The 13,126-nt window shown below is 38.4% G+C and overlaps 2 protein-coding genes across 2 annotated transcripts; both read left to right on the forward strand.

Annotated features, from left to right (window-relative positions):
- LOC110720352 (phosphate transporter PHO1 homolog 1-like) lies at nucleotides 1-6,594 on the forward strand. Its single transcript, XM_021899374.1, has 14 exons — nucleotides 1-662; nucleotides 757-1,051; nucleotides 1,546-1,954; nucleotides 2,091-2,139; nucleotides 2,244-2,315; nucleotides 3,010-3,139; nucleotides 4,322-4,445; nucleotides 4,547-4,796; nucleotides 4,986-5,090; nucleotides 5,181-5,225; nucleotides 5,316-5,468; nucleotides 5,569-5,847; nucleotides 6,011-6,147; nucleotides 6,242-6,594. Exons 1-14 carry the CDS (start codon nucleotides 435-437, stop codon nucleotides 6,330-6,332), a joined length of 2,367 nt encoding a protein of 788 aa, XP_021755066.1. The 5' UTR covers nucleotides 1-434; the 3' UTR covers nucleotides 6,333-6,594.
- Nucleotides 6,595-11,472: 4,878 nt separating this feature from the next.
- Nucleotides 11,473-12,887, forward strand: LOC110735520. The gene is made up of 3 exons (XM_021915741.1): nucleotides 11,473-11,592; nucleotides 11,860-11,978; nucleotides 12,233-12,887. Exons 1-3 carry the CDS (start codon nucleotides 11,473-11,475, stop codon nucleotides 12,885-12,887), a joined length of 894 nt encoding a protein of 297 aa, XP_021771433.1.
- Nucleotides 12,888-13,126: the final 239 nt, after the last annotated feature.

Below are 13,126 nucleotides of genomic sequence, written 5' to 3' on the forward strand. Positions count from 1 at the left end.
TCTAGTTAAAAAAAAAAAAAAAATTAAATAATCAACATGAATTAAAGGGGAAAACTTTATAATAAGGTAACAATGTAACATATTTTAGAATTAGGTAGGGTCCCAATATTATGTCCATCAATTTCACCTTTTATCTCTGCCAAATCTCAATATAAGAGCATATAGCAGGGAAGAGGGTCACCATATCAGTTATATATTGGGAGTGGCCAAGGGCATTTTTCCGGCGTACCTTTGCCACACCCCTCTATTCTCTCTTTCTCTCTCCTCCTTCCCTAAACTACTAGCAATCTAGTGGAACAAAGAACATAGAATATCTTAGAATGTGCCTCTAGAGAATCACTTCCTTTCGCGCTGTTAAATACTCGGATTGTGTTCTTCTTTCAAACCCACTCCCTCTTACACATTCTCTCACGAATACGAGTTAAGGCGAAAAGATGGTGAAGTTCTCTAAGCAGTTTGAGGCACAGCGTGTGCCGGAGTGGAAAGATGCTTTCGTAGATTATGAGCAACTAAAGAAGGAGCTTAAGAAGATTCAGTTCTTAAACTCTGATAAAAACTCTTCTAAACAACAAAATAAGGCTTCTTTTGCCTCTTCCTTGATTTCTTCCCTAGGGAAGTTCTCCTCATTTGGTCAGAAACATAGAGATCATGCCACAATTCATGTACTTCCCCTGTTTTTCCTCTGTTTTCGAGTATGTTACGTTTGTTATGTTGTGATTATTAAGAGTAATGACGTGAAATTTTGATGAGGTGCAGGTTCATAGGAAGCTAGCATCTTCGGCGAGTAGGGGAGATATGTATGAGACTGAATTGCTGGAGCAATTCACCGAAGTTGAGGCTGCTGCTGAATTTTTCACTTGTTTGGATCGCCAACTCAACAAAGTGAACCAGTTTTATAGGGTTAAGGAGAAAGACTTTGTTGAGAAAGGAAATTCAGCTAAGAAGCAGCTTGATTTCTTGATTCAGGCGAAAAGCGAACTCAAGAGGAAGAAGGAAGCTTCTTCTCAGGATTCCAATGATGATCCCTCCATTTCAAGCCAACTTTCCTCTGGTAAACACCAATCCCCTACTCTCATCTCAACGAAAGAAGAGATATATTAATCATGTGCCACAAATACTTCGTAGATCAACAAACGCAAAAAAAAAGGCATTAGACAATATAATGTTTCTACGGCTTCTAAATAATAGGCCACATTTTACTACGGGTTATCAGTTCAATACTGTAGTTTCAATTAAAATATCATAAATAATTGTAAGTTTTACATTTTCGATACGCCACGAGTTAGCCTCTGCGTTTTAAAAGAAGTTATTATTAGTTTGGACGGTATTAATTCTCACTACTACTGTTATTAGAAACATTTAACTTGTACCCTAACCCAACTCATAATTTAAGGATTTTCAAGTGCTAATCTACACGAAATAAAGTTTTTCTGTCTTTTTTAAAATGCATAATAATGAGTCTTCTAAGAAATCAAATGAATCATGAACTTACCTCTATTTTAAAGTTATGACTAATGATTTACATTTATTTTATTAATACAACAGAGATAGAGTTAATTGAGAAAGCAGAGGAAACAGAGCAAGAACAGGGCCAAGACAGCTCCTCCACTGATGAAAATGAGAAAAATGACAATGAATCCCCAAAATCCGAAGAGACAGAAAAATCATTGCGACGAATCAAAAGAGATGACAGTGGTTCAAGGAGCTTCTCTAGTAGGGTTTTTAACTGCCAAGGGAAGAACTTAACCATTAACATTCCACTAACGACGCCATCTCGAACCTTCTCAGCTATAGGTTCCTTAGTTTGGGAAGACGTTTTAAATCACAATTCTACAAAGAAAGCCAATCCAAGAGGAATTCACATCAACAAAAGTAACCTACACCACGCAGAAAAGATGATTCGCGGCGCGTTTCTTGAGTTATATAAGGGTTTGAATTACCTTAAAACTTACAGGTAAAATTAACTCCATCACATGGAAAATCATATCAGATCACCTAATTATCTCACGTAATATTCATGATTTGTTACACATGCAACATGCATACGTGAAGAAGATGAACTAATATTCCGAGATAATTGTGTTTTGCAGGAACTTAAACATGCTTGCATTTGTCAAAATCTTGAAAAAGTTTGACAAAGTAAGTGATTTTTCTTTTTAAAGATCTGTTTTTTTTTTTTTTTTTAATCAAAGCAAATTGTTTGTTTGTACGTATGAATAACCTTGGACGTTCTGTTATTTCAGGTAACTAACAAAGAAGTACTACCAATTTACCTCAAAGTGGTAGAAAACTCCTATTTCAACACCTCTGACTTGGTAAAAGTCTAACTCTTTCGCAAATACGTTTATTGTGTGTTTTACTATATATCTTACGTGGTACAACCAATAAACTTTCGATCTAACATAGAATAAAGTTATTTTATTAACTCTTCCAAAAGCCATTTATTACGAGGTCGTGAATCACATATGTGACGCAGTAATTGTAAAGGAAAATATTTCATTTGAAAAACAAAAAAATCCTGATAGACTAGTAGACTTCGCATTAATCTAGGCTTCGCATTGTTTTGTCCCCGCATAAATTTGACTGATTGATGAAACATTTTTATCTTCTGAGGCAGCAAATAAATCTCAAGTCTTTCAAGAGACATTTTCAAGTGGACATCTAGCATAATAGTGAAACACCACACACAAGAATTTAGCCTTAGATTTTTATGCATAACGAAAAGATACGTTGGTATGACATTAGATAGAAATGACCTTACAAATCAACATATAGATTTTCCACTTACTGTACCATTCACTCTTCTAACACCACGTGACAATGTTACCCTCTCATAAAGAACTTCTTTACAACATGAGAAACAAAATCCTCATATTCTTTTAAAACCTCGATATTAATTCTACTAACACAATTGTCTATGTTAAATGTTAATGTAACATCAAAAATTTTGAGGAGAAACATTTATCATTAACTATAATCATTATTTATGTTTATTTATTTTTTAAACAGGTTATGCGATTATCCGATGAAGTTGAAGAGCTATTTGTTAAGCATTTTGCCAAAGATGATAAGAGAAAAGCCATGAAATACCTCAAGCCAAATCATCGCAAAGAATCCCATGCAGTAACCTTTTTCATAGGTGGATTATCTTTAACTTCTGTTTCTGCATGTTTTTTTTTCTATTTTCAACCAAAGTTCTCATCAATAATTTAGTAAAGCATGAAAGATAACATATTAAACTCATAAATGACTTATAAAATCTATCTTCTTTTTGACCACCTTTATGTTGAAAACTACTTGTTAGTTAAGTATTTTTTAACTACTCCCTCAATTCCTTATGATTGCAAAACGAGTGTATAGATGTTTTAAGTAAAGTTAAATGAACATATTGAGTTATACTAAGTGAATGCATGTAACAACTAAAAGTGAACAGAGGAAGTATAATATTAGAGAACGTAAAGAAAATAGATAAGGCGGGCCCATTAGACCACTAAAGCATGATCAGAAGGGCCGTACTTGGGCCACTTTATATGGGTGTAATTAAAGGAAAAGGTAAGCAAAACGTAGGCCACTATAACTTAAGGACAAAAACATGATCTTGCTTGGTCTAAGCCCTGATTAAAAAAGGCCCAATAACAACCTATACACCACCAAAAAAAAAAGAAAAAAAAAGGTTCAAATTTGATTGATTTGTGTAATATGCCAACCTAGTGTTTTATTTGATGTTAAAACATGCTCATAACGGTTGTCTATTGGATGCATGTTGGACTTCCACCATACTTTGTGAATTCCATGAAGAAATGGAAAATCTTTTTGATTGGACTTATGATTTGCCAATTTTAGTACTGTAGATTTGTATTCAAAGATTTTTAAAGTTGTCATTATGTTAGATGGATTATGGAAAGAATACATAGTTAAGCATGCTTATAGGTTATTCGAGTTTGATTCAATCAAATCTCAAGATCTAATTCCACTCGACTCTATGATTGAGGCTAAAGATGTACTTCGTACTTCATATTAGTTTAGTGTTTATTATTCTACCCCGTATTAATTATGTTTTATATAATAACTTTCATTTTTTTACATAAAGTAATTATTAAAGTCATGTAGATTTTATATAATCCCATAAAATCTTCCCACTTCCTCCCCACCCCCCCCAAAAAAAAAAAAAAAGAAAAAAAAGAAAAAACATATTACTTCCTTAGAATAAAAATTGAAACTTTGAAGAATGGCTTGACCCAATTAGAAGTCTTAATTTTTTATTTAATAAGATTTTAAAGATAATGCATTAACAGCACTTATTTATATTGTGCAAATCCAGGTCTGTTTACAGGATGCTTTATTGCACTTCTAGCTGGTTATGTTATCATGGCTCATCTAATGGGAATGTACTCTAAACAATCACCTGACACTGTTTACATGGAAACTGTATATCCTGTCTTAAGGCAAGACACTCTCCATCCTTTCAAGTCTAATAATATTTCGAAACCTCGATTTTTCGAGCAAAATTCACTGACTGTTACAATTTCATTTACTGTGTTTTCAGTATGTTCAGTTTGTTGTTCTTGCACATCTTCTTGTACGGGTGCAATATCTTCACCTGGAAAAAGGCGCGAATAAATTACAGCTTCATCTTGGAGCTAGCTCAGACTAAGGAGCTCAAATTTAGAGAAGCGTTTTTAATCAGTACTGCTTCAATGACTGCTATTTTAGGGGTCTTATTCATTCACCTATCACTTGCTTCCAAAGGATACTCCTCTACCCTAGCTCAGACCATCCCAGGCTTTCTCTTATTGGTAATTTACAAAATTTAGCTGCTCATTAATAAATGGTGATAATGATAATGATTAATAATTAAACATTAGACATTGACATGAATCATTTTTCTTACAAAATCACACATATATCATTACAAGTATCACCATATTGGTGTTTTAAGGTAATTTATATTAACAAATTTTTGTGGTTTCTTTTTTATTTGGCAGTTTTTCGTTCTATTGTTGTTCTGCCCTTTCAACATTGTGTATCGATCAACTCGGTACAGATTCCTTCAAGCTATAAGGAATATAATTTTTTCACCTCTATATAAGGTACTTAAATCTCTCAACTTGACTAATTTAATACTAATACAAAAATCACTTTTCGGTATCTAATGTGGTCTGTTGGTGATTCATTTGTAGGTTGTTATGCTAGACTTCTTCATGGCTGACCAACTCTGTAGCCAGGTAATTAATCCTCAAAATTACTAATCAACTTCAAATATAATATGCTTATTATCATCAAAAGACTAACAATAGAAGTGATATCTTCAACAGGTTCCTCTGCTTAGAAATCTCGAGTATGTAGCTTGTTACTACATCACAGGTAGTTACAAGACTCAGGATTATGGATACTGTGTGAGGACTACACATTACAGAGATCTCGCATATGCCGTCTCCTTTCTACCATACTACTGGAGAGCAATGCAGGTAAAACAAGATAAAATACACTTCCTTATACCAAAAGAACAAATAAATTTTACCTGAATGAAAATAAGGCTAATGATTAGTACATAAAATTATTTTTCAGTGTGCAAGAAGGTGGTTCGACGAAGGGCAGGCTACACACCTAGTGAATCTAGGTAAATATGTGTCAGCTATGCTGGCAGCGGGAGCTAAGCTGGCATACGAAAAAGAGAAGTCGACAGGATACTTGTGCCTAGTTGTAGCCTTGTCAAGTGGTGCCACTATGTACCAATTGTACTGGGACTATGTAAAGGATTGGGGATTGCTTCAATTTCATTCCAAAAATCCTTGGTTAAGGAATGAGTTAATGCTCCGCAAGAAGTTCATTTACTATTTCTCCATGGTATACATACTATCACCAAATCTATCATTATCTTTAGTAGGCTAAATTCTCGAATAAACGTACCATAGCCACAAACTAATCCCCTGAAGAACGAGTAACTTTCATACTATACGAGGTTCAAATAGTTTAATTTTGACAAACAAATAATGGTAAATCTTTGCAGGTATTGAACCTGATATTGAGGTTGGCTTGGCTACAAACAGTTCTCCACCCGAATTTTGGGAATGTTGATTACAGAGTAATTGGGCTATTTTTAGCTGCCCTGGAAGTGATCAGAAGAGGACAATGGAATTTCTATAGGTAAAAACTCAAATCCCATCATTTTCAGTTCATGAAAAAGTGACTGACTAGTGAACTTTCAAGGTACTAATAGTATATATTCTCATCTTTTCAGATTAGAGAATGAGCATCTAAATAATGCCGGCAAATTTAGAGCAGTTAAACAGGTACCACTCCCTTTTCATGAAGTGGATGAGGAAGAATGATAATATTTTTTTCGAGGCGACAGCAATGACTGGAATGAAAGGAATACAGTTCTGAATCCAGAGGATGGTGGTTTCAGGTCCTGATGTTTTCGGTTCACACTACACTTACAGGACGTGAATGCCACAAAGCATCACTTAAGTTCTTTTGTTCCCCTAATCAAGTATATTCCTAGGAAAATACTTCATAAATGTGCATAAATTGATTCTTCGGATTTTGTTAATGAAAATTAAACTCGTGTATCTTAACGAGAGAGTTGCCTAATTATAACATTTGCAAATCACAATGGTATTTAGGGACTTCAATAAATTTGGAGTTTTTCAAGCATTAATGCCCTAATCCATGTAGTCGTGTTACTCGTGTAAGCATGGCACAATCGGAATCTTCAGGTGGTTTGGCAGGCAAAATCTGAAGGTGCTAATACATAGATAAAGGATCTATGATTCAGGAACTGATGCCATATTCTTGGTTCCATTATGCAATTTACACTCCCACAAAACCCGGCCTAAAGTCTGGTTACAATAATTCTACTCCTGGGCTTATCTTATTGTCTCAGAGATTGTATCACTAAGATGCCAAATGCAATCAATCCAAGAAAGGCTAGACACATAATTGTCAATTTGACAGTACAGATCTTTATCAGCAGTATCCCACTGCAGCAGATGTGTGCATCAGATTTGATTTATTATTCGCGGTTCTACTTGATTAAACACCAATAGGTGCTGACTGAGTGGCTTGAATCAAATTTTATTTTTCAAGGACTTTAAAGCAAAGCTAAGAATATCTAAAACCACAGAATTACATGTTTCCTAGACTGCATGAATATAAAGCCCCAACATACATATACCTCCTTTGTTTCATAACATGAGGCATTTTACCTATTCAGTAAAATTTATGCTTCACTTGGTACACTTTTTGGTGTTTTAAGTTTTGGTTCCTATGGTCAAAATGTTACTCAGACTCGAAAACCCATGTCTAACATGAGTTGAGTACATGTCTAGGTGTCTGACACAGCTATTTTGTGATAATTTTTCATGATTTTGGCCTAGATAGAAGTGTCTAAGTGCCCTATGCATGTCTAACTGTCTTATATATGTCTGAGTGTCAAGGATCCGACACAGGTACTTGTGAAATAAACGGCAATAGTACCATTCAAATTGTAAAGGCCGACTAAAAATTACTCCACCATAGTTTATCATCGTGTTTTGGTAGTTTAGACTAAAATTTACCTATTACGCACACAAATTAATAACCACCAACATGTAATTTAACTAAACACCTATGTACCGTATTTGTGCTACTAATGTAAAGAATTGTATAAGTAAAGCTATCACTAATGAAGCAAGACATATGAACCAACAGCGGATTGACAAATAATAAAACAATATTTAAAATTGCATTGGTTATTATAAATTAACATATACTCCATGGTTAAAAATTAAAGGGGTGCTTTACATGTGTAATGTTCATGTTAAAAATACTGAAAAAGTTTGATTAGGAAATGTTACCCATTAAATTGAAGGATATATTCTTGCCAATGTCTTGGTTGCAGAAGAATCCTAAATTGACAATGATGTAACCTGAAACAAGAACAGTCATATCAACGATTTGCATAATTTACAATAATAAAATTAAAGTTAGGAGCTTGGAAAGAATAATGGTAATACCATTGATGGCTTAGATTTGATATTGAAGCTTGATGATTCATTCGCTGTCTCTTTGAAAATTTGACAAGTCCCTCCACACCAAACACGGCTTTTCCCTCCATTAATTCAAATTAGGGAAGAAAGTTGGCTGGTTGGGTAACTTCAATTTTAGGTTTACCTTTCATAAAACGAATACTACCTCCATTAGATTAAACTGAATTGAAATGAACTAAAATGAATTGTTTATAGGGTATCCATGATTTGGATTAAAATCGAAATCGGATCCGAACCTTAAATCGAATAGGCTTGGATTGAGATTTAACCATTTAAGTAAATCATTATTAACCTATGCCTATGTAACTGTGATATGCATTTACTATCATTGTAATAATCATTCCCTAGATGTCTTGTATTATTCCCTAGATACTTTGTATATATACTGTACCATGAAATGGAAGGAGGCAGGGAACATATTCCTACATGGTATCAGATTAGGTTTAGCACCTTTTGTCTTTTCATCTCCCTCTCTCTCTCCTTCCTCTACTCTGCCTTTTCTCTGTTTTTCCATTCATTCCTTCTGCCCCCTTTCTACCGTGGCGACCGAGCAGCCCAAAGCTTCCCCTTTTCACCCTGCAATGGCAGTCAATAACATTAAAAGTCTCATTCCAATCACATTGGAGATGAAAAATGTTCTTTACTCCTCCTGGGCTGAATTATTCAAAATTCAAGCACGTGCTCACGACCTCCTCCACCACATTATCCCACCTGCTGAACTCGAAGAACCAGCGGACAAGGCTCTCTGGACTCGTCTTGATGCAATCGTGCTCCAATGGATATATGGGACTATATCCAACGAACTCCTTCAAACAATTTTAGAACCGAACTCCACTGCTCAACAAGCGTGGGAGCGCCTTCGCGACATATTTCAAGACAACAAAACCTCTAGAGCGGGTCAGTTGGAAAGTGTTTTCTCCTCCATTTATATGAAGGATTACCCCAACATCTCAACCTACTGTCAGCACGTAAAGTCAATTGTCGACCAACTTGGGAATGTTGGTGCGCCGGTGAACGAACACCGCCTCGTCCTCACATTAATTCGTGGTCTTCCCAAATCTTACGATGGTGTTGCTTCCATTTTGCAACAAACCGAACCTTTACCCTCCTTCTACAAAGCCCGTTCGATGTTAACTCTTGAAGAGTCACGCCTCTCAACTCAGGCAGCCAGCGAAGCCATTGCCGCGGGGTCAACCCTTATAGCCTCCGGGAATGACTCTACTCACTATCACCAGGATAATTCCCCATCACATGACCACAATTCCCGCCCCAACACCCACAACAGCAACAAAGGAAACAGGGGCGACGGACGGCGGCCGAAACCGCGGCGGCGGAGGTCGCGGCCGTGGTAGAAACCACCACAACAACAATCGTGGCGGATATCAGTCTCACAATAGCCAAAACTGGCAGTCCTAGGCTCCGTGGCAACAATGCCCTCCCTAGGTTCAGTGGGGGTCGCAGCAGTGGACGGCGCCACCTTGCCCGTATCCCACCACTCCGTGGTCCAGGAACACCGGGCCCCGTCAGCAGGGCATCCTTGGCCCACGACCTCAGCAACCCCAACAGGCATACTCTGTTCAAGCTCCTTCCACCGCAAACTACGCCCCTACCGACATCGACGCAGCTTTACACACTCTCTCCCTCACACCGCCGGACGAAGGGTGGTATATGGACACCGGCGCCACCTCCCACATGACATCTCAGTCATGTACTCTCTCGTCTTACTTTAATTTGAGCAATTCTCGCAATATTATTGTTGGTAATGGGCATGCTATTCCAATTCGAGGCATCGGTTGCACATCCCTTCCTTCCCCCACCTTCCCTTCTCTTCAAATGGTGTTCTTTATGCCCCAAAGCTTATTAAAAATCTGATTTCCGTATGGAAATTCACTTGTGATAATTGGGTTTCAATTGAGTTTGACTCGTTTGGTTTTTCTGTAAAGGACCTCACGACGGGAACAACTCGTATGCGATGTGATAGCTCCGGAGACCTCTACCCCATATCCACCGCCACCTCCCTATCCTCCTCACTGTCCACCTTCGCTGCTTTATCCCCTTCCCTTTGGCACGCAAGACTCGGGCATCCTGGCACAAATATTTTACAGTCTCTTGCTAGGCAAAATTTTTTTGATTGTAAAAGAAATTTGAACTCTTCAATTTGTGTTTCATGTCCCCTTGGCAAACTTTCTACTACTTGTATGCCATTTGATATAGTCCACAGTGACCTTTGGACATCCCCTAAAATGAGTTCTGCGGACCATCTTTATTATGCGTTGTTCTTGGATGATTTCAGTAATTTTTTATGGACTTATCCTATATGCAAAAAATCTCAAGTTCACTTATACTTTCTCCAATTTCGTGCTTATGCTAAAACTCAATTTGAAAAAAGAAATCAAGTGTTTTCAATGTGATAATGGGAAAGAATATGACAATGGCCCTTTTCGTATTTTTTGTGAGCAAAATGGTATGGTTTTCCGCTTCTCATGTCCCCAAACCTCCTCTCAAAATGGTAAGGCGGAAGAAAAATCCGTACTATCAACAACATGATCCGTACTCTCCTTGCTCACTCTTCTATGCCTCCCTCGTTTTGGCACCACGCACTCACAATGGCTAATTACCTTCACAATATCCTCCCTTCTAAAACAATCGGCCTCAATTCTCCCACCAAAATCCTATATCACAAAGACCCGTCATACTCTCATCTCAAAGTCTTTGGGTGCCTATGCTATCCTCTCTTCCCATCCACATCAATAAAAAAACTTCAAGCTCGCTCCACTCCGTGTGTATTCTTAGGACGAAACATCGGGGTTACAAATGTTACGATATGTCAAGCAACAAAATTTTCATCTCAAGGCACGTGGTTTTTTACGAAACACAATTTCCTTTTGCTAAATTCCACACACCTACTGCCCACACATACGAATTTCTGGACAGTGGAATCTCCCCTTCTTTTGTCCACCATCTCACTAATCTCTCATCTCCCGATCCAGCCCAAAACACTACCCCTCCTACTCCAACGGCCCACCATACTCCTCCCTCTCATAAGGCCCACACAACTCCAACCTCTCAAGCCCGTAACTCTCCTATCTCCAGCAGCCCAGCTACACGGGCCTCTTCTTCTGCCCAACATACCGAGGCCCAACACACCACCCCTAACCCATCCCTTTTGGATCAGCCCAGAAATGAAATTCCTAACTCTCAAGTGCAGCACCCTCCCCCTTCTCCTCAAATGAGAACCCGCAGCTCACATGGAATATATCAACCAAAAACACCATTCAACCTACACACCTCCACTTCTCCATCACCTCTTCCACGCAACCTCATAGCGGCTCTCTCGGACCCGAATTGAAAAGATGTTATGCTTGACGAATTTAATGATCTAATTAAATCTAAGACTTGGGAGTTGGTGGCCCGACCATCTAATGTCAACATTATTCCATGTATGTGGCTTTATCGCCACAAGAAAAATGCTAACGGTGATTTTGAGAGGCACAAAGCCCGTCTTATTATTAATGGCAGGAATCAACAGGTTGGCGTGGATTGTGATGAAACATTTAGCCCGGTAGTGAAACCGGCTACCATCCGCACCGCACTTAGCATTGCCCTCTCCAAGTCTTGGCCGATACACCAAATGGATGTCAAAAAATGCATTCTTGATTGGAGATCTTGAGGAAACCGTCTATGTGAATCAACCCCCGGGTCTTCGTGATATGAACCGACCTTCTCATGTGTGCCTCCTCAAAAAGGCATTATACGGTCTCAAGCAAGCTCCCCGGGCTTGGTATCGTCGGTTTGCAAATTTTGTGTCTACTATTGGTTTTGTTCACAGCAATTCAGATCACTCACTTTTCATCTACTCCCACGGCAAGGAAATTGCCTACATATTGCTCTAGGTCGTCGATATCATTCTCACCTCCTCCTCCAAATCTCTTCTGCTATCTATCATGAGTAAGTTACAATCCGAATTTGCAATTAAAGATCTCGGCCTCTTGAACTCATTTCTTGGGATTTCAGTTACTCATCACTCAAGTGGGCTATTTTTATCTCAAAAATCCTATGCCGAGGATATCATCGCAAGAGAAAACATGTCCTTTTGCAAACCGTCAAGCACTCCGATTGACTCCAAGGCCAAACTAAGTGCGACCTCCGGCCCACCCGTAGCTGACCCGACTCTATATCGAAGCCTTGCCGGAGCATTGCAGTACCTCATGTTTACACGGCCTGATATTTCATACGTCGTGCAACAAATATGCTTGTTTATGCACGACCCCCGTTAAGAACATATGCAAGCTCTACGGCGTATCCTTCGCTACCTTCAAGGCACTCTTAAGCTTGGTCTACACCTTTATCCTTCTTCCATTTCGTCACTCATCTCCTACACAGACGCGGACTGGGGTGGCTGCCCAGACACGCGCCGCGACTTCCGGCTACTGCGTATTTCTCGGTGACAATCTGATTTCATGGTCTGCCAAATGGCAGCCCACTCTCTTGCGTTCTAGTGCTGAAGCCGAATACAGGGGAATGGCCAATGTAGTGGCCGAATCCTGTTGGTTACGTAATCTCCTCCTCGAGCTCCGTCGTCCCATACATAAAGCCACGGTGGTTTACTGTGATAATGTGAGCGCTGTGTATCTCTCGGGAAATCCGGTTCAACATCAACAAACCAAACACATAGAAATGGACATCCACTTCGTTAGGGAAAAGGTTAGCAAAGGCCAGGTTCGTGTACTTCACGTCCCCTCAGGATACCAAATCGCCGACATCTTCACAAAGGGGCTCCCACAAATCCTATTCGAAGACTTCCGTTCCAGTTTAAGCGTCCGATTACCTCCCGCTCGAACTGAGGCGGTGTATTAGCCTATGCCTATGTAACTGTGATGATGCATTTACTATCATTGTAATAATCATTCCCTAGATGTCTTGTATTATTCCCTAGATACTTTGTATATATACTGTACCATGAAATAGAAGGAGGCAGGGAACATATTCCTACAATCATCAACTATGTTATTAATATGTAAAAAAAAATTATATAAGTGCAAACCACAAGGTTTAATTAAATAAATAAAAAGTACATATACAGTTTTAAAAAACTT

This window comes from Chenopodium quinoa, unplaced genomic scaffold, assembly GCF_001683475.1.
Source record: "Chenopodium quinoa cultivar QQ74 unplaced genomic scaffold, ASM168347v1, whole genome shotgun sequence".
NCBI lineage: Eukaryota > Viridiplantae > Streptophyta > Magnoliopsida > Caryophyllales > Amaranthaceae > Chenopodium > Chenopodium quinoa.

Bases quoted from the DNA above. Each gene is read 5' to 3' on its own strand.
- LOC110735520 (XM_021915741.1), top strand. From the start codon at position 11,473: ATGTGGCTTTATCGCCACAAGAAAAATGCTAACGGTGATTTTGAGAGG. The intron at 11,593-11,859 runs GTAGTGAAACCG...TTTTGTTCACAG, and splicing joins GTGATGAAACATTTAGCCCG to CAATTCAGATCACTCACTTT. The intron at 11,979-12,232 runs GTAAGTTACAAT...GGAGCATTGCAG, and splicing joins TCTTCTGCTATCTATCATGA to TACCTCATGTTTACACGGCC.
- LOC110720352 (XM_021899374.1), top strand. From the start codon at position 435: ATGGTGAAGTTCTCTAAGCAGTTTGAGGCACAGCGTGTGCCGGAGTGG. The intron at 1,052-1,545 runs GTAAACACCAAT...TTAATACAACAG, and splicing joins TTCAAGCCAACTTTCCTCTG to AGATAGAGTTAATTGAGAAA. The intron at 5,226-5,315 runs GTAATTAATCCT...TATCTTCAACAG, and splicing joins CTGACCAACTCTGTAGCCAG to GTTCCTCTGCTTAGAAATCT.